Source organism: Actinia tenebrosa, unplaced genomic scaffold (assembly GCF_029948245.1).
Source record: "Actinia tenebrosa isolate PJP-AT-01 unplaced genomic scaffold, QUT_ActTen_1.0 PGA_scaffold3__52_contigs__length_22856419, whole genome shotgun sequence".
Classification (NCBI taxonomy): Eukaryota; Metazoa; Cnidaria; class Anthozoa; order Actiniaria; family Actiniidae; genus Actinia; species Actinia tenebrosa.
In genome coordinates, this window is record NW_028292580.1 from 21,208,758 (window position 1) to 21,230,820 (window position 22,063).

Sequence of the window (22,063 nt, forward strand, 5' to 3'; positions counted from 1 at the left end):
GTTTTTATTTTTTCTTTCTTTCTTAAGTTTGATTTTTTTTTTTTTTTTTTTTTTTTTGTCATTCGCGTTTAGGCGTTTTTATATCAACATATTTCACCTTCTTTTAGAATGGTTCGGTATTTAAAAAAAAAACCGTCTCAGGTTTTTGCTTTCATCAAACAATATTTTACAATTTCACATGTTATGATCATTAATTTTGATGAAGTCAAAACAACAAAAAAATAGAGTGTTTTTTAACATTTTTATTGTGACTTCTTGTATTTATGATAAAATTTGAACCAATGCAAAAACTATAAAAATAAAGCAGAGAAAGCTGAAAAAATAAATGGAAAGCCACAAAAAATAGCTTGCAAAAGTTAAATGTTATGGTAAAAACGAACGAAAACCGAGGTGAAATCGTAAAACCATAAAACAATAGCTCTACTGGAAATAAAACTGTAATTGGATATATCGCGCGCATGAAAAAAAAGAGAAAAAAAAAAAATACAAGACTAAAATATTCAAAAATTGTATTCCGATATCTTTGGAGTCGTGTAGCCAAATCAGTATTTGTTCAAAATTCAATATTTTTATGTATAAAGTTCGTTAATATTGTCAAATTTGTTCTTAAATTTTTTAGATAATAACTTGAGTCGATGCGAAAAAATTCATGTTGTTAGAAACAGTTGTTCATTAAACATCATTTTTGTTAAGCCTTAGAATCTTTCAATTCATTATTTTCAACAAGATAAATATGACACTATAATGAAGTACGTGATTTGGCGCACGTATTTAATTTTCTTTTATACAGCACCCTTGCATAGATTGTCATGTCGTTCCCCGACAGTCTAAACCTCAATTAATTTTTGATAATTTTTCTAAATATTTTCTAAATTTTTCACATATCTTCCAAGCGCATTGTTTTCTTTTTCTCAGCAGAAAACAACAAAAAACATTCTAGATATAAAAGTAGCGTTTAAAAATTTTAAAAAAAATTATAAAAATATCTATATTCTCGCATTTCAAACTTCTAAAACTTCTTCAATTGATTGAGTGAACTTCAAATACACTTCTTTTTGGGGAAAAAAAGCCTAGGGAGAATTAACACGAATTTCGAAACTACGGACCGAAAATTATCTCAATCAACTTGGAAGCCGCTTTGTTGCAAAGCACTGTATCTATAAACGTGGTTTACATTTAAAATGTATATACCGCAGTGTGGTTTAGTTCCCTAGATAAAAGATTGTTTTTCGATAATCCTTCATTATTTTTGGTTCAAAATTTGGTCAAACCGTACAGCAACCTAACAATTCTTATATTTTTACCCAAAACAATTAAATATTTATTATCTTCTATGCCCTTCTTTAATTTGCCGTTTGATTTAGTTTTTCAGTTGAGCCTTTTTCTACCCCCAAGATTTTGGTTGTTATATTTGATTGCTTTGATCTCATAGAGAGAGATAATTTGATAGATCATCCAGAATCACCATGAGTTGTATGATTAAGTGCATGTGAAAAACATCGGCATTGAGACACGTACACCCTTAAATGAACTGCACAAGCCTTACAAGTCTATACTTGATAACAAATTATCTCTGCACGTAGCAAATCAGGTTTTTTCCACTTTTGTCTTACCAAAGGGATGTCATTGAATTCAAATGTAAATGTGAGGACAACTGCGAGAAAAGCAAATAAACTAATTGCCCTATTTCAAATGACGTCACATCAAAACAGTCTATTGTCTTAACGCTATGGATGACAACAACAACACAAAGAAAAACACAATAAATTGCATTCACAAAACAGAGAAGGGAGGAATAACAAAATGCTATTAGTATAGAAGGATAAACCTTGACACCTAACATATATGGAAACTGGACAATTTGAAGCCTCGCTTTCGGAGAGAAAGAAGATTTTGTCGAAACTCCCAGTGTTCTCGATGATTCTGTCCCCCTTGTAAACAAGTTGTGACGTCATTATGGAATAGGGCAATTAAGAAGCAGCTAAAGTAAATGAACTGAAAAATGGATTAAGCTGGCACTCAACCGAACATGATGAACATATCGAACAATTTAGGAGGAAACAGTTGCAGCTTTTTTACATCAAGCTCGGCAACAACGGGCAAAATCTTCGCCTACTCAATCCTCATCCCAGTGGCTCTTTTAGGGAACATTCTTACGATTCTCGTCATCTACACCAACAAGAACATGAGAACCACTCTGGACTACTTCATCATCAACATGGCCATATCCAATCTTCTGATTCCGGCTGTTGCTCTTCCTTATCAAATCATCAAGACTGCCAACAACTCGAATGTATGGTTGGTAGACGGTACGACTGGTGAATGTCTGTGTAAAGTAGTTTTTTTACTGGTTGATGTAAGTCCAGTTATTTCAATTTTCAGTCTTGTAGGATTGACGTTTGACAGGTTTCGAGCAGTTGTTTGCAGAAATAACAGTTCCTTCCTCGAGAAATCAAAATACATAGCATTGCTCATGGTGTTTATCTGGTTAATGTCGTTGACCATTTTTTCTCCGTATTTCTACACTTTTCGTCTTCACCGCCATAACAACACTGACGTACTGTGTACAACGCTGGAGCCCAGCTTTTGATCAAGTCAAAGCACATCGTACTTTTTCAGCCATCGTTCTAGTCCTGGTCATCATCATTCCATTCTTTATCCTAACTACTCTTTATTCGGCTATTTTGATTACCTTAATCAAATGGCTTCCACTCTACAATCCACAATCATCAGCAGCGCGAAGCCGTAGGAATCAAACTATCAAAAACACTACAAAAATGGCCTTTACTCTGGTGCTTGCGTTCGGGTTATGTTGGGGTCCGTACAATGTTTTTATGATCCTCTGGGCTTTTCCATGGGACTGGAAGCCATTACTCGCCTGCAGAATACAGATTGTATTCTTTTTGTTTCAGTTCTTCACGTATGTCTATAGCTGTGTTTGTCCCTCAATTTATTTCTTATTTTTAGCTAAATACAAGCGGGGAATCAAAAAGTTATTTGCTAAAATATTATCATTATCTTTGCACTGAAAAAAAAAATCAATGGAAAGCGTCTGGAACTGAGACACTCGATACTAAAATCTTTAATATCAAAAACTTTTTTTTAAAGCAATGATATGTATTTGCACGATTTTCGCTCTTTCTTTACAGTCGCTGTTGACATCGGAAGTCATATATCGATTTTCTTTAGAGAGGAAATCGTTTTTATGTCGTTAAATATAGGAGTTAGACATTATAATTAACGTTTTCAAGGTTAATGGTGGATCTAGAAGGGGGAAAAGAAAAAGAATTTAAAGCAAAATAATAAAGAGGAGAAAGAAAAAATAAAGCCGGTTTCTATACACTTATCTATAGGCACTTTTAAAACAATCATACGACCGTGTAGCCCCCTTTACAGCCAATCGCCAATATTTTTATAGTTTTTTCCAAAACAGGAAAAGAACCAGAAAGAGAGAGAAAGATCTCTAATCGATAACAGAACAGCCGTCGGGGGCATTTGAACTCCAATAAACGTTTCCCCGACAAAGTTTAATTACTAAAATAAAATAAATTATTCGAGAGTTCTAAGGGATAGAATTTGGTTAAATCACATGCGATACGCTTTGCCTATAAAACTCGTGATATACATTATGAGGACTGCTTGACTAATATTAAGGAAATCGAACACTTTGCTTAAACGTTAATTAAAAATAATAAATTTTCATAGAAATTGCTTAAAATATTTCAAGATTTTTTTTTTAACCTATCATAATGTTATTTAAAAAGTCGATCGAAAGCGATATCTACATATTGTTTTTATTAGTTTTACCACTTCGTCGTCGCATTTCAAAACAACGGGGGAAAAAGAGAGACCAACCTAGAGAGGACTTTCAGAATTGTTTTCATGGAAAAGATTCAAGAGTAGTCGTGCGTGCTGTAGTACTTGCTTCGCTACTGACGATTTCTGGCCAAAAAAGCACAAACAAAAAAAATTCATTAAGAATTTGAGCAAATTACTACATAACCGGTTTAGTAAATTATCGTCATTAGCAGCTACACAGCTTATAAAAATAAATAAATAAATAAACTGAACTAAATATCGACGTTAACTAGTCCATACCAGCAATGAATGCGTGCCGCGAATCGTACCAGAATTTGGATTATCTTTCCATTAACTGGCTTAAAAAATCGTATTAATTTTCAAACCAAAATGAGAAAAGAAAAAAGATTATAAAAATGGATAATTTTGTAATTATGGCTTTTTAAAATCAAAGTAGTTAGAAAGGGGGAAAAAAATGTCACTTTTGCGTACTTTGGTTGCTGTACAACCAGGCCTTCACTTTCACGTTTGCGCATGCTCGGTTGGAGTACAGTGCTGCCCAGTCTTTGTAACCAGGCATGCCTCACTTGGGGACCTTTCTCTTCGCTTCTCCAAATAGATTTTTGTTTCTTTTTCGTCTTCAAATAGCTTTTGAACTGAGCCAACCAGCAGTAAACGTCATTTTAGAGAGCCAATCAGTAAACGACATTTTTATAAAATACAAAATAAAATACATAATAATGATCTGATAATGATAGAGTACAAACACTAAAAGTTTTCAACACTTTGCACTATTTAGTAGTAAATAGTGCTAATCAAACAATATAAAGCAATAGGATTAGCATAATTTAGCAGTATTTAGTGGTATTTATGTTACACACTTATAGTGTTTGTACTCTAATAAAAACAATAATGTTAATATTGGATAATGAAATAAAACTGTATGATTCGGAAACCTCTCTAATACGACCTATATCTCCTCTGTTTTTGTATACACTCAATTGAAGAATCGTTGTCGGGTCCAGTAACATAGAACATAAAAGCTGAGACCGAAATGGCACATGGGAAATGATATAATTATATTATAATTTATTCATTTGCGCCATCCATGCATTCGGATTAGAATGCCAAACGCGTAAAACAGTAGATGGTGCCACGCGTCGCCGGTCACAGCATGCATCTAATTAATGTACTTCCCATGTTCCATGTCGGTCTCAGCTTCTATGTTCTATGTTTCTGAACCCGACAACGATTCTTCAAATGAGTGTAGGCAAGATTTGATTTTATATGACATTCATCGTTAAGAACAGCTATGCATCATACGTTCAATCCTTGTCTATTTAATATTTTCTTATAAAAGTAAACCTGTTTAATGCGGGCACCTTTATGATGTCCGTATTCAACAGGTGCGTGCTCTCGTACCTTCAAAACACTACTTGTGAAAAGGTCCAATCTAAGCGGGTCTTTAGGACATTAGAATATATAGTAGTACGCTGATAAAATGGTCGGGCTAATTTGAATGGAGAGACAAAATACGATTCATCTCAGTACTCTTGCTATCTCGTTGTGCACCTAGTTGCCAGTTGTATTTCCACCAGCCTTTGCATGGACAAATCTTAAAAGAAATTTCTATGAATGAAAAATGAGTTTTATTCCTTCCTTCCTTCCTTCCTTTGTTTGTTTGTTTGTTTGTTTGTTTGTTTGTTTCTTTCTTTCTTTCTTACATCTACCATCCATCCATCCATTCACAGATAGAATCGAATTTACCGCACGTTGCGTTTCGTTACCATTTTTTCTTTCTTTTTTTGCATTCAAGAACTAATTTTGACAAGTCGATCCACGGCTTTTCCACCGTACTCTACTCGCCCCATCCACATAAACGTAAAAATATTCGCCCTCATATGAAATGCCTTTTTAACATCATCTTCCTCTGTACTCAGAGCCACTTGACAATAAAACCACCATTAAGAAACAATATTGATATTTCAAAAGCAACAGTCAAGAAATACGATATCGAACAAAAGTTATGATGAAGGCAGACTGACACTTTAACCGCCCTTCATTTCGAGAAGTCGGTGCTATAATTTCTCTAGAAGTTGAAGAGAATTCTTTAAGAGCTCTTTGGCATAAAAACAATCAATCCTAATGGCTTTTTTCATGAACTACTTTTTAGTATTATCAGTAACGTGATGCGATAGCCCTCTATGAAGGGAAATATTTTCGTAAATGATTTTATTTTTATCAAGTCCCCGGTGTACGGCATATTAAAAATGCCCGGTGTCGCTTTAACCTTTAAAATACTGCGGGGACCCTAGATGAATCTGCTGTCAAAATGCCCGGTGTCGCTTTAACCTTTAAAATACTGCGAGGATCCTAGATGAATCTGCTGTCAGAATGCCCGGTGTCGCTTTAACCTTTAAAATACTGCGAGGACCCTAGATGAATCTGCTGTCAAAATGCCCGATACTTGATCAATGCTTTTTCAAAATTTCAATGATTGCATTTAATTGTACCACCATAATCATACAATCTTCCATTTATACAGCTATCTTGCTTTTTGCATAACAAGCCCGAACTACAATATGAGAGATTTGAATTCAATCAGCGAGAGGTCATATCGATATGGCATTTTATTTGTTTATCTGTACCTTTTCCCGGCATATTTGCATTAATATACGTTTCAAGAGTTCTGTTAGTAAGCAACAATCAAGATATATGCAGCACACAACATGCAACAAAATATTCTTCACCAACTGTTTTTGAAATAGCTGTATTTACAACACTAGACTAATGTTGTTTACGTTTTTGTCTAAAATAGAAAAACCCTTTCCTACCACAAGGGTTTTGTCAGGCTTCAAGATCGACATCTGGGTTGAGTGTTTTGTTATTAGATGAAAATCGAAAATAGTGTTGAGCGAGTAGAAGAGCGATTATCTGGTCGTAAAAAAACCCGATTAGTTGAATCCCACTGCAAGAATCACGCAAAACTCCAACTCCATCCAATCTGTGGGATCGAATTTATATATTAGTCCTTAGATCAATATTATCGGATATAATTTATTAGTATTAATGCTGATCACGCGCCCGGAGGGATTTTGCACTTTTCTTCCTTCATTCGAAGGATTTTCTCTGGATTATTCTCGATTTTCCCCCCTCTGTAAAAGTCAGTTCTAGCCAATTGGATCTGTGAAGCCATGCTTTGACTTCGATAAGCCAAGAGGTTGTTTTAAGGTATTGATAAAATTAGATAATTTTTTCCCCTAATGTGAAAGGCATGAGTACTAAGATAATAAACCGCTTCCTACGTGCTAAGCGTTGAGACTGCCTGATTCAAGCGACAAGGCAGTCAAGGCAGACAGCACGACTATTCCATTCCCATCTGTTGCCAGACGTAAGCGCCGGGATGGACAACAACAATGAAAAGTTAGTCGATTGTCGGATAAAACTTATCGTCGAAAAAAGATCTAGAACCGCTTGGGAAATCAGATGTCTCGGATTTTGAAACAGAAAAACCCTAACAATTATCTTTAAATATAAACTCTGTCCAAAAAACACTGATTATATTTTGAAAAGAGCATTTATAAGATTAAAAGTGTTTACTTATAGAACAAAATGTTTTGCAAATGTTATTTGAAATTCGCTTGGATTGGGTGCTTGAATTCTGTCAATAGGATCTCTTTTCAAGCGTCAGCAGTAGAGAAAGGAGTAGAACTCAAGGGAATGACATATGGCTTAAATACCGATCTGTAAAGCCGAGCGCCAGTTTTGGTTAGGCAAAATCCGAGAAATTCAAAAAAACTTTAGTTTTTGGAACCATCTTGAAAGAAATTGTCAACAGCAATGTATATCTCACAGTTGGTTGACATTATCGTTGTATCGTGGTTTGACTTCATTAAATTTTGATTTTTTAGCCAATGTTAATTCATTCATCTGTAGTTATCTTGAACAATGAAGCCTGTGCAAGCGTCGCACTGGACAATATCCCGAAGGGTGGGGGAGGGGGAGGGGGAGGGGGAGGGAGGGGGTATAAGAATACATCGCGCCACAGACTGTTCTCGCCAACCTTGACACCTCACAAGAATAATATTAAAACAAACCCCGCAATTATACTGTTTTATTAAGCTAAGTATTTTTCAAAACAAAAGACATACATACACTGAAATGACTTTACTAAGAGACACAAGTGCACTTAGAGTGAATAGTCTTCTCAAAATGAAGGGTTTAAAAGGAATGAGTTCGAATACCCCATTGAATATCTTATTCCAAAGTTGTACACATTCAACCAATAGAACCCTCGTCCACAAGCCCTTCCAGATGTCCCTAAAGAACCTTTCGGGTTTCGATACCATACTCACTTCATTTTCTTGTATAGAATTAATGAGTTCACATCCGCTATAGGGTAATGCATTTTTTTTCCTTTTAGTAATAGTATATCATTATCATTATTTGTTTATTTTTTGTTCAGAATCTCGTTTTTAAGTCTTAAGGTTTAGGCGTTGTTTTTTTATTTATTTAAAATATATAGCCGTAAATTGAGTGGCGTTCATAAGAACTGAAAGCGTTTAAGAGTTGATTTGAATTATAGACATATCCATGTCTGCAAGCGTAGCATCAATTTCTAATGAAGTATGCCACGTTGCGCCTTTTATTCGCCAGCGGCTCGAAGGTTTTTTCCACATTTTCTGAAGTGACAATTGAGAATAATATTCCCAACTCGAGTTGAACGTTTGCTGTGATAGTTTTGGTTTGAAATTCCTGCTGCAAACTTAACTTTGACTACTCCTTTGAGGCCGGCGCGTAAATTTTTAAATTTAACTGGAAATCCTGTCCCTGAGGCTCATATTAACATTGCATCATTTAACACCAAATCAATAAAATTTCAGCCCCACGTTTTTCAACATTTGCTAAGTTTAGCTTCCATTTGAAGTAACATATAGAAATCTTAGGAAAAGTCTCTTCATCCCTCGCTTGTATTTATTAAAAAACAAGAAATGAATCGAGGGACAGAGACAGCTGTATGCATAGGTGAGGAACTGTGCACAGAGGAAAATTAGGTACCAATTACAAGATGGAAGAGGCTTCCAGTCCCAGGCAAAACCCCAGAAGATCATGAAAACATTGTACGGGCCCCAACATAACCCGAACGCAAGCACCAGAGTAAAGGCCATTTTTGTAGTGTTTTTGATAGTCTTATTTCTACGGCTTCGCGCTGCTGATGATTGTGGATTGTAGAGTGGAAGGCATTTGATTAAGGTAATCAAAATAGCCGAATAAAGAGTAATTAGGATGAAGAATGGAATGATGATGACCAGGACTAGAACGATGGCTGAGAAAGTACGATGTGCTTTGACTTGATCAAAAGCTGGGCTCCAGCGTTGTACACAGTACGTCGTGTTGTTATGGCGGTGAAGACGAAAAGTGTAGAAATACGGAGAAAAAATGGTCAATGACATTAACCAGATGCATAGGATTAGCAATGTCCTACGTCTTGAGCTAACAAAGAAGTAGCTCTCGTTTCTACACCTGCAGACTATTGCCCTAAATGGCTTCAAGCTCATGCCTATTAAACTAAAGATCGAAGCAACTGGACTTACATCAACCAGTAAAAAAACTACTTTACACAGACATTCACCAGTCGTACCGTCTACCAACCATACATTCGAGTTGTTGGCAGTCTTGATGATTTGATAAGGAAGAGCAACAACCGGAATCAGAAGATTGGATATGGCCATGTTGATGATGAAGTAGTCCAGAGTGGTTCTCATGTTCTTGTTGGTGTAGATGACGAGAATCGTAAGAATGTTCCCTAAAAGAGCCACTGGGATGAGGATTGAGTAGGCGAAGATTTTACTCCGAACAACAGCACTCGAAGGAGAAAAGAGATCACAAGGAACCATCGCCTGAAGGCCATCACTCGATGTATTCATAATAGACGCATTAAAAGCCCCTTCGAAATTCGCCATTCTACTTTCAACTTCAATTTGAATAACTGTTTTTTTCTTTCTGCGCCAATAACCAATATGTCATTAACACTTCGCGCCTTTTTGGCTTTTCAAGACAAGATATCGCCTGCAGGCGGGTTTTCGGCTATATAACACTAGCTTGTCCAGTCTTACCGGCTATCTGCTTTAGAAACGGAAAAAGAAAGCAATGTCATCTATGTGAGCGGTAGCTGGGTTTGCAAAACCTGATCCTTGATCAAACAAATAATTGTGAAAGTATATCAATGTCCCGGAAATTTATACTGTGGCTACGTGCTGTCGGATTTGCTATCTTCTATTGCGCATGCGTAGACCATTATAACAGTCAAAAGTTGTCAGATCTTACCAAAATGTAGTTTAGAAATTCAAAAGACACGCCATCCATATATTGGCCTTATTCATACTCGGAAATTAAATTGCCGCCCTCTTTGCGCATGATGGCGACAGAATATACATTTTACTGTGGGAAAAGAAAAAAAAATCCTTGCAATTGTGAGGATTTTTGTACGCCAGGCAATTAACCTTATGTGCTCTTCAAGTTTTACGATGCGGTTTTACTTGGAATTGTTGATCAGATTGAGAGAATTCCGTCCAACTGTCAACCCTGACACCTTACAAAAAGAATAGCGTTCTCATGAGGTCAATATCCAAGAAATTCTGTGGTTGAAATATAGTGCTTGAGAAGCTTACGAAAATTCAAGGGATCAGTTTTGGAAGTACTTACTTTCTTGAGGATATCAGATTAAGTCGCGGTGCGCAAAACTGGAGTTAATTTGGTTGGTTCGTAATCAGTGGTTTGTCCACACGAAACGTTATATCAGTCTCTGCGTTATATGACTGTCGTTTTTTATATGTCCCGAATCATACCTATATTGGCCTTTTTTGGTTTAACGATTCACGACCTTGACACATGTCAATCTACAATGATATAATTAGAACATCTAGGAATATATATTACTATGGTTTTTGTAAGAAAAAAAGGGTTTAGTCATGAAAAGCGACATAACAAAAGGTGGAGTTTACACGAACTTTAAAACCACTGACATTTGCTATGCGGATTCCACACACTGCGAGCGAAAAAATAAGAAAATGAAGCCCCTTTTTCTTGCTTACTGATCAAGATATCTAAACCTTAGTTAGTGGTCAAGTTTTCAATTTATTCAAATCCACTTCCTAAGTCGTTTAAAGCAATTTCATATTTTTTTAAACTAAAGGACATCTATCGCTTGTTTTTCTTGCTATCTCCTCCTCAGTGCTCGTATATACAAGTGAGTGGAGAAGTGCTCGTTCTAAGTACTACCGGGAGTGTATATTGTTCTTTTAAAAACTCACGTTTAAAAACTCACTGCACGTACTAGTTTTGTATTAATACTTCTACAAAGAGCTGACAATTCGTCAAAAAACTCGTCTCTCTCTTTTTTTCAACTTTTTTAGTTGAAGACTTCACGGCTTCGTTTATATTTCAATCACAACAACGCAGTTTGGTTAATTTGTTTTGGTTTGATGAAAGCAGATTTATTTACATATCAAAACCACGGAATTTTTCAATGTGTCAACGATATTAATTATTTTGGCTTTAAAGAACACTTAAGAAGTTGTCCTACATAGCGAAATATTTACGAAATTAGTGGGTATAAGTAGTGATTAACAATAGCACAGCAAAGAAAAATAATGAATTGCCAACTGACCTTATTAATATCATTGATAAATATATGCATCAATTGTTACGTCTCTGCAATAACTGTATAAACCTAATTTGTTTACTAGCTTCGGCTGAAACTAGAATACAGATTATACACCTAATTCCAAGAACGTTTTCATATAAAAATAAAAAATAACAAATAGGACTGATTATTTTTTAAGCAAAACAGGTGTAATTATTCACAGTTTTGAAGATATAGACTATCCTCGTTCGTATTGACTAAAACAGATATTTTCATCAATGTAGGGAGGTTTAGAATCAAAATGAAAAAATATTATAAATAATTCCTTTATTGGAAATATGCGTATATAGATATAAAGTTGATAAAATCTCTTACATTCTGCATCAGGTCTGTGCATTTGTTTTGTAAAGATTAGCAGCCAACGTATTGAAGTTTCATTTGTGTCAACATACGTCGTTCAAAGAACGCCTTTCCTGCTTTTAGAGCTTCTGAGAATTTTGACAAGAAAAGTAATGAAAAATAAATCATAGAATCCCAAAAATCTAAGGATTTCCTCCTGCATTCGACTAAAATCTAATTCCTTCCAGCTACAATACCCTCAATATTGAAACAAATGAATAAGTATCATTTAAGAGTAATTTCTTTATTTATTTTGTGCAATAGATAATTAAACTTAGAAGTTAAAAGCAACAAAGCATTCAAAGGTCACGTCGGCGACCCCAAAATATGAGAATTAAAAGTTCCGCGATCCATTTCCTACTAAAAACCAATCTCTTTTATTAGCTTTCTTTTAATTGAAGAATATGAGCGTGCTTTGACAACTGGAAGTTTCTCTTTTGTGGCAAAGATTTGTTATCGAACTATTACACGTGTTTTAGAAAATAGGGCGGGAATTGGGCAAACGCGTCAGTGAATGTCACATGAGTATCTTGAAAATATACGAAAATATAGTAATGTAAAGAAAGAAACTAGAAATAAATAGAGAAGCCTAGTTATCATCTTATCGTGCAATACGACCAAAAAGGGTGTTTCCTTTATCAAAACAAATTCTTTGCGAACAAAATAAAACAAAATTTGAAAAGAAATATGTCCGCCTACCTGGAACTAAAACCTATTGCGTCAAATATACAAGGTCCATGACATATCCTCATTAGGTAAATCAAGATAACTACATCAAATGAGGTACAAACTATTTTATTGAGTAGATTTTTTATCGTAAATACTGATCAATGTAAATGTTATCTGAATACGTCCAAGTCAAATATTTCTGTCTGCGTTTTGCTTTGTCCAAACAGTGACGAGAACAGCTCGTTTCTAGAAAAACAAAAGATCTGATAAGATATTGTGAATGTAGTGAGCCGTGGAGTAAACGACACACGGGTGGAAAGGGAGGGGGATTGATTGATCATTCGATAATTAATACAATAAAATAAAACAAGTAGAAGAATTACAATGTAAACCAAGACACAGTATAATGACAATATGAAGAAAAACAGCGGAGCAATAGAAGCAACAACAGCAACATATCAACAACAACATATCACTTCATATCACATCCTTCTCGCAGATTCCGTTGAATTTCTAGTGTGTGATGCACGTTTCTCGTCGACATCACGCAAAAAAAATAAAATCGAAGCGTTGCTAAGCGGCCACAGAACGTGCTAGATAAAAACATCGACCCAAGTTTGTGGAACACGTAAATAATAGTCAATATACTTGGCTCGTGCACGTGACTCATGGAAAAATATCATGGGCCAAGTAAAGTAGCAAGCATAATACAAAGAAGTGCAAAATAATTCCATTTTTTTTTCTTGTTTTACTTTGAAAATTGAAACAATGGATAACAAGGCGGTCGTCTTTGACGTTATTAAATTCAGCTCATGTGAAGTTCGACGTTTGACCTGAACCTTGGTCACTGATTGTATAGAGATTATTATTATCACACAGTTGTGTAACCTAGATGTGTAATAAATTTATTTATAAAGTCATTTATTACAATTAAAGGTACGATATCAGTGCGATCTAGCCTGCGTCACATCCGGAATTTTCTACGAAGAAAATTCCGGATGTGACGCAGGCTAGTGCGATCAAGCCGTGAATAAAAACCATACTATATCAGTGAAGTGATACGATATCAATTCAAAGTAAACTGAAAACTGTGAGTTTTGCTATTGTATCGACCTTACATGTGTAATAAAAAAATTATTAAGAGCCTATCTTTTCTGTTCACTCGTTTTCCATATGATATCACTCACTCATTCGCTCGCAGAGTCGCTCGTTCGCGATATGATATGGAAACTCGTGAATAAAAACGATATCAAACTCTTAACATGTTTTAATTTTTAAAAAATAACAAAAGACACGTCGGCCATGTTGGAGGATATAACGAAAGAATTCATTGACAATTCTTTTGTTAAAGTCCTCCAACATGGCCGACGTGAAAACCATTAATTGATTTCACCGGCCTAGTAACGTCACTCTAGTTTAATGACGATGGATTCCATATCACCAACTCGGAGTGATATTTATATAGTTTGACGAAATTTTTGTCTTCCCACTTTTGACCCCAGAGCTCTGCATTATTACTGCACATGATCAAAATAAGACGTTTACATGGTGTCATTTGACTTCCACTACCATAATGCTTCGCGATTTTTTTTTTAATTGAAATTCCTTTTATTTTTCTCTTTTTCTCCAAGCCCTTTTTCTTGGCATGTTTTACTAGTTGCAGAGTCAAAGAGAGAGCTCATAGCATATTATTCGGTACTGACCTTGATGAATCTGGCATGGTTCCAGTCTCGATAGGAGGCATGTATCCTTCCAACTTGCTGTGAACATTGTACCTTAAATGATATCATTGTCATCATCAGTCACTAACGATCGGCACTGTAATCATCTTTATCATCAACATCCGTCATGGAACACCAGCACCACTTCCAACAGTGTCAACACGCATCATCATCTACACTATCACCGTCATAACTATCATTATGAATACCCCAGTCATCATTCCGCTACCACCTACATCATCATCAAAAACACCATCCCACCAACACCATCTCCGTCACCACTATCATTACGGATACCCCAATCATCATCGTCATCATCGCTACCACCACCACCCGGCATCGCCATCGTCATGCTGGTGTTCTTTCTTCCTGTGGAAGCCTTCTTGCAACTAGGTGTATATATATATATATACATATACATATACATATACATATTATATTTTATTTTATATTAGTTTTATATATTTCTTAAGGACTAGTGCACGTGCGCATTTTAACTGAGTATGTGAAATGCTCCTAGGCGTTATGTGGATAAATAAACTATTATTATTATTATTATTATCATTATTATTATTGTTATTATTATTATTATCATTATTATTATTATCATTATTATTATTATCATTTTTATTATTATTATCATTATCATTATTATCATTGTTATTATTATTATTATTATTATTATTATCATCATCATCCCCACTACTCCCACCACCATCGTCACGGATACCATAATCATCATCATTACTCCTTCTGTCACAAACACCATCACCATAACCACTCTTTACACTGCTACGTGCTGATCGAGACAACAGTCGCAACAGGGAAATAGATCAATGCACTGCCGCCAATCAGAGAATATAAAGTTACCGACCAATTTATTTGATCGACGGAAGTGTATTGCCCAATTTCACTGTCGAGACTGTTGTCTCGATCAGCGCGTAGCAATGAAAAGAGTGCAAACACCACCATCTCGTCATTGTCGTAATCAGCATCTTCAAAATCATCTTTACTGCTACTTCATGAAGGCAACACGTCAATCCCTTGAAATATCCATTCCTTTCATAGCACTTGCCTTAACGCATAAAACAAAACGTTGTTCAGTTACCTTAGTTTTCTTCCCTTGCTCGCCTTCGTGTCAATTTTCTTCTTTATTTTGCGCCTTAATTTTTGTAATTCTAACCATTGCCTAATATGGAATGGAAAACATGGTTAAGAAGAAAGCAAGCAAGTACAAGATAGAATAGAAGAAAGGAAGGAAGGAAGGAAAACACAAAAAGAAAAAGGTATCGTTTGATTGCAATGAGAATTAGAATTTTTGAGTATCAATTAGAATTAGAATAAAAAATAAGTTCACAGTTCCCTGCGCCATCTTGAAAGGTCGCCGTGCCTTTGCATCGAAGCGAGACGAACGGTGAGCTTGCAATGATAGAGACCTGTGAATAATTGTCCAAGGTGTTAAAAAAAGGTCTCTATCATTGCAAGCTCAACGTTTGTTTCGCTTCGATGCAAAGGCAGGGCTACCTTTCAAGGTGGCGCAGGGAACTGTGAAGGGGACAATTGAGCTTTCATACATCAGTTAAGCTGTGTTTCTACAGTTTTATAAATCAGACTAGATTTTTTTTCAGTTTCAGAACGTATTTACCTTCCCATTTCAATGGGATCATCAGTGTTTGTGGTCGTCCGTCTCTCTATCAGTTCACGCAGGAGCTGAAATTTAAAATATGCGAATCAAGATGACATACCTTTCTAAATAAAACGTCTATAAATGGGAAACAGGTCTGGTAATGCAATGGAAAATCAAGGTTTTTGAACAGAGCAGTAAAATCAGACTGGATTATACATTGCATGACTTAAGGTAAATTGTTTAAATTTACGATTTAGAAAACTTTCTTCCAAGGCCTTTAAAGGCAAGAAATGCATGTCATCATTATCAACAAAAACATCACCACCTTCACTTGCATCACTCAGTATCACCTCCACCTCCATCACTGCAATTATGATCATCACCATCATGATTACTGTCATCATCATCATCATCACCAGTATTTATCTGAGTGTACTATCCTCTACTATAAAACAGTAATGATAAAAAGGTAAATTATACACCGTGAAAAGATGAAAAAACTTATTGATGTTTTGGACGCAAGTCCTTTGATCGGAGTAAAATAGAAAGAGGTGGTAGAAAGGAGTGGAAACGTCAGTAAGTTTTTTCATCTTTTCATGGTGTATAATTTACCTTTTTATCATTACTGTTTCATTAGAAACACTGACGCAGCTCACAATAGTTTTTAGCTAGTTATATCTTCTTATTCTCTACTATGTCTGACTTACTTGGTGATAAAAATCATCATCATCAAATATTTCACTGTCGTAGTCTTTAAGATGAGCATTTGCTTGTTCCTGAAAATGAAAATAAATATCCATTCATTTAATCACGTAATTCGATCATAAATTCATAATTTTATTTTTATACGGTCCCAAAAATATATTATTAATCTTTTACACACACACACACACACAAAACAAAACATAAAAGATTAAAATTCAATTTTGAGGATTATTTCAACTCCACTAACATACCTCTGTCTCTGTTCCAGTTGATGCATCTTTATCAGTTTTCCCCAAAACTCTGTAAGAACTTCTTTTTAGCTGAGTTCTTCTTATTAATCTTGGTTTATCACTCAAAATCTGACAAGAAACACATTCAAATTACCACCAAAGAAGCTACAAATGGCTGCTCAATAACACGGCACACATGACGACCATGCATATCTTAAAGTGAGCAACCGGTGTGACCAGTCAAGTGGACATATTTTGACCAGACATTGTCTTTGTCACAAGTCATTGGTCACAGGTTGATCAGTTATCAACAAGGACTTCTTCTGCAGGTATTTTCATTTCATTTCAAGTTTGGAGTTTCTCTCAAACGATTATCACTTAAAAATTTTCCTAGAAAATTGACTTTAGCAGAAACAAATTTCCATCTTAAATTAATCAAGCATTAATTTAGCTCAGTTTTTGCAAGTCTGTGTGTTCTAGTTAATGTATCATTTCATGTTACCTGTTTAATTTGTGTGAGAGCTGACTTGTCAAAAGCACTGAATGACTATAAAAGAAAGAAATAATATAAATTATTTTATCCTAATTTCATTTACTGCTATTATCATAAACATGTGAACTCTGTAACTTCAAGCTGCAAGCAGAAATTTGGTTTTTCGCTGCTGCCATTCAAAAATATGAAAGGTTTTCTCAAAACTATTTAGCGATTAGAATGGTCTACAAGTCAATACCGCACCATACCGCATGAGGCCAAAGGCAAATTTGCTATTGACTAGAGACCATGAGGGCCAGAGGTCTAATTGTTTTAGCATAAACCAACTAGTCAGTCAAATAGATAGATATAAACAATGTTGAAATTAGGTTTAATAAATAGTCTTTTTTATGTCTTGTTTTTTTTTTTTAACCTGCACAATTGACTACTATGGTCTCTATCAGTACCATAGCTCAGCCAATCAGAGCACAGGATTTGTGATAGACAACATTTTACTTATTTCATGATTGAATTGCAATTTAGAAGAGGATTTTTGTGGAGGGAGGAAAACCAGAGAACCTGGAGAAAAGCCCTCAAAGCACAGGAGAGAACCAACTCCTTAAAACTCTTCCACAATTATTGTAAAATTAATACAAAGATAAAAATGTTTATCAAAAATTTCGCACACCTTACTGCTGAGTTTCCCTGAAGCAAGCCTCGTTTTTTCACTCCACTTCGAGATGACTGAATCACGATAGCTCTGAAAAGCAGCATGCCGTTTGGTAATACATTCACTTAATTCCTCTTGGGTCTGTGAAAAAGAACAATCAAAAGCATTCCACATAAATAAAATATATTGCAATATAAAATGCATTGTATATACTGTATCTAGATAACGAGAAGCTTATGTGCTATGTGCTGCTGATGTACAGCCTCTTGTCTCTGTCATCATGGGTTCGATTCTCAAACCTTCTATCACATGTGATTAGAGTTGTTTGTTGGTTCTCTCCTGTGCTTCGAGGATTTTTCTCTGGTTCTCTAAATTTTCTGCCCTCTTTAAATATCAAATTCGAAATTCAAAGCAAAGAAAACTGTAGAAAAACCATTTAAGTGTCATGAGAGAACCAGCAAACAAGTATAATCGTAAACGATAGTACATTTAGGTCCAGGGATCAAGTCCACGACCATAAATTAACGTGTACACCACCAGGGCATTTCATGGTGGACCATCTGGGCCATAAAATAGTGGTTAGTAAGTTGTTTCAGTTTGATAAATTACCATCAGGGCTTAACTAATGTCTGGTCAGTCCCTGGTCATGATGACCAGCCAAATTAGTTTTAGCTCGTCCACACCTTGTTTCTGACTTAACGTTGCTGGTCAAAATGACTGACAAGGCAAAGATTTGACTGGACAAGTTCAAATTCTGGTCAGACATTGTCTGATGTCAATCTGCTATTTTAAGCCCTGACCATTATCTTACTGTGACCTTACTATTATCTTACCAATACATTGTTACCAACCAATTGTCAACCATTATTTTATGGTCAAGATCATTCACTATAGCCCAAACCTTACTTATTACCTCACCCTGCAAAAGCACTAATTCAATAGTACATTATGAGGCTCAACCCAAGCAAATTTGAGGTACTTTTTATTTAATCAGTATATAACCTGATAGTAATTTGCATACCAGGTCTCTTTTTCTCTTTGCTGGTAATTTTAAACTAGGAATATTTTCTGATTCTTCTTCTTCTTCGTCTGACTTCTTTTTCTCATCTTCTCCTTCGCTATCACTGGGTATTTCTTCATCATCTTCACTATCTTGTTTACCATTTTTGTTTCCAGGATGTAAAATACTTCTTGTCTCTGGATTTCCTTCCAGTAACTTTTCTTGCACCTTAAGTAACTTGTACAAAAAATCCATCAAGGATTTCCTCTCTGTTAGAAATTAAAAATATCAACATTAAAGGTAATTAAACTGATGATGACTAGCAGTAGCTTAGTAGGTCTATTGAACAGCTAGTGAACAAGAAGGAAACTTAAACAGGGCTAAAAATAACAGCCAGTTATTGGACAATGTCCAGTCAGAATTGGTACTTGATTGGTCAAATCTTTGTCTTGCCGATCATTTTGACCAGTAACATTGAACCAGAAACAAGATATGACTGAGTTAATACTATAGTTTGTACAGTCATTATTTAATGCGTTTACCACTCCTGGGTGGACAGCCTAATACCTATAGCTGTAACAGGTTTTGCAACCTGCAAATGATAAGGCAGCCAAATAATTGAATTAGAATTTAGAAATTGATTTTTGTGATCAGGACCGGCGACTGACCAGCAGTTACTATTAGCCCTGTTACACACTGTTTAAAAACATTTACTGCACTGTTGTTTGGAACATTCCTTCTTCATTAGTTTTGTTTTTCTACCAGGGTGTACTCCTTTACTTTTACTCTTTATTAATAATATGCTCCAAGGAAAGAAGGTCCCCTTTCCCAAATCCTCCATATTTTGATCAAATTTCATATTTCGTTTTTTACAACCATTTTCGTTTTCATTCAGTCAATTCATACATCCTTTCCTTACTTTAATGCTTCAATCATCTAAGTACAACTAGTACTTACCTTTGTCTTTCACAGATTTCAGGTTAATATCATTTGAACTTGTGAATACATTAATATTGTCTGACTGGGGTAATTTATTGGCCAACATCATGGCTTTCTGTATCCTGATACGATATTCAAGTATACTGTCCCATAGACCTGAGTAACAAAATAAAAACCATACATTCTAACAGCATATACGTGTACATATTAGTATGTTACATATTTATGTAGTATATTAACAGAATGACTGTTTTACAATAGAGGATTTGCACCATCACGTGATGGCAACTATGACAAGAGGCAGGAACAATTGAATCTGGACTAGTCTGATTTACATGAGAAAGAACTCAGTTTTCCAGAGGAAAGACTATTGTTGTGCCTCCTGTCATGGCTATTACATGATGGTGCAAAATCTCTATACTCCAGTTAAATTCAAATTTTCTGGTGCTCCAGCCTGGTGTCTTAATTAACATTCTTCTCCACCAAGTGTAAATAAAAACATTTACTGTTCATATGTAGTGTGCAATATTGATTCTCATATCAAACATTGAGTGTTGTATTTCTCTGCGTCTGTTGTCTGCGAGGCAGACCCACGAGTAAGCGTTGTCCCCGTATCCTTCCTTGATTTTCCAAAGTTTTTCTTTTTTTACTTGTCTTTTTTTTTCTTTTCTTCAAAAAAGTTCATGTCGAATTTGTTATAAACGACGACCTTTTTGTTTTCCGCTTTTCCGCACAATCTTCCAAATATGGAATTGATCATACCAAATATGGAGTGAGCTTTCTCTACTCCAACTTCCACACTAACATATAGAGTAAAGCTTGATATGCTATTTAATACCGTATGCTTCTCATTCTTTGCTTTTGTTGCAAATCAAAACCAAGATAATATATTGAAAATGAATAATATTACAATTGAACTTACTGAGTTGTTGTTTGACTGCTATTCCTTTTTCTATTTCATCTTCTCTTCTTGATGATGAAAAACTGTCTATACCTCTGCCTTCTTCTTCTTCATCATTAAGACCTCTTCCATTTTCAACATCATCATCATCTTCATCACTATCATCACAATCAACTTCACTATCATCTTCATCGTCATCATCATCTTCAACATCCTTCTCATTTTCATTGCTTTCCTCTCTGTTTTCTTTTTCTTTTATTCCATCATCATCATCTGATTCAATCTCTTCTGAGAGAGAGAAAAAGAGTAAAATTTTAGATTAACTCAACATATACTGTACCATAAGACTGTTCAACAATAGCATAGTATGTATGTAATAAAATAGACTCTAGCTAACCCTATTCTCCTCTTTAAATATAAAACTGGCTTCTCAATTTTACTGAATTTGCGTTTTTCAGTTTTGTGGCTCGTCAAGTTGGAACCTTGAGAAAACGGCCTATAGAATATTCTCTGGTTTATAGCTGGTACTATAGGTTGGTAGTAACAATATTAATTATATTTCATTCAGCTGATCGATTCCAACAATAAACTACTTTCTGGTGGATGGCAAATGATAGGCAGTGTTAGTATGATAATAAATTATCTGCTGAACCTATACATAGTATAAGACCACTACAACATTCAATCAGAACACTATAGCAAAACATTTATTCACAAATAAGATATCATTTAATTAGACCACGTGACTTCATTCATTTTACAATCATAGAGTATATAAGTTATTATATAATAGTATTTATCCTAATAACACTACCTCTTTCATCACTGTCATCTTCCTCATCATCTTCTAGTGATTCATCGCTGTCTTGAAAGTCTCCTCTCATTCTAGCGATTTCACCCCTCGACACAGGCCTGCCATGATACTTGCTGTCTTCGTCCGCTAAAAGCGCAATATTCTTCTTTCTCAAGGAGCTTGAGTCCAATTTTTCACCATCTAACTCTTCATTATCATCTTTACTAACTAGCTTAGCTCTTGTGATATCAAAATCGTCTTCCTCGGGGTCAAAATGCGTTGGTTCTGGACGAGAAAGGCTTCTTATTTGCTCTGCGATGGACGCCATCTTGGAAATGAGTAGCCTGGCCTTGCCAGTGTTGAACCTATTCGGTTTCCACGAGAAATAATAATCTAACAGGGGTAGGGTATGTATAAGTTTAAACAAAAGTCTTTTAAAGAATATCAAAAGCATATAAAAGCTAAAATATGTGCTAATAAAAATCTTATGAATT

General features: G+C 35.3%; 2 protein-coding genes, 1 long non-coding RNA gene and 1 pseudogene across 4 annotated transcripts; 2 read left to right on the forward strand and 2 right to left on the reverse strand.

Annotated features, from left to right (window-relative positions):
* The first annotated feature begins 50 nt into the window (after positions 1-50).
* On the forward strand, positions 51-4,656 carry LOC116296672 (QRFP-like peptide receptor; annotated as a pseudogene).
* Positions 4,657-7,897: 3,241 nt separating this feature from the next.
* LOC116296665 (QRFP-like peptide receptor) lies at positions 7,898-10,537 on the reverse strand. The gene has a single exon (XM_089036060.1). The coding sequence runs from the start codon at positions 9,759-9,761 to the stop codon at positions 8,709-8,711; it is 1,053 nt and encodes a 350-aa protein (XP_088892186.1). The 5' UTR covers positions 9,762-10,537; the 3' UTR covers positions 7,898-8,708.
* A 2,084-nt stretch (positions 10,538-12,621) lies between these two features.
* LOC116296653 (protein AATF) lies at positions 12,622-21,915 on the reverse strand. 2 transcript variants are annotated; one of them, XM_089036068.1, is made up of 12 exons: positions 21,591-21,915; positions 20,798-21,061; positions 19,894-20,031; positions 18,958-19,205; positions 17,955-18,077; positions 17,297-17,341; positions 16,816-16,923; positions 16,567-16,635; positions 15,878-15,942; positions 15,341-15,421; positions 14,215-14,286; positions 12,622-12,757 (listed from the first exon to the last, which is right to left on the reverse strand). In XM_089036068.1, exons 1-12 carry the CDS (start codon positions 21,895-21,897, stop codon positions 12,682-12,684), a joined length of 1,596 nt encoding a protein of 531 aa, XP_088892194.1. In that variant the 5' UTR covers positions 21,898-21,915; the 3' UTR covers positions 12,622-12,681. The 2 variants fall into 2 exon arrangements, with proteins under 2 accessions (XP_088892194.1, XP_031560566.1); XM_031704706.2 differs by having other exon boundaries at positions 20,798-21,064.
* On the forward strand, positions 15,378-17,677 carry LOC148908885 (uncharacterized). The gene is made up of 3 exons (XR_016120868.1): positions 15,378-15,518; positions 15,861-16,090; positions 16,833-17,677. It is a non-coding gene; the product is annotated as an uncharacterized LOC148908885 (long non-coding RNA).
* Positions 21,916-22,063: the final 148 nt, after the last annotated feature.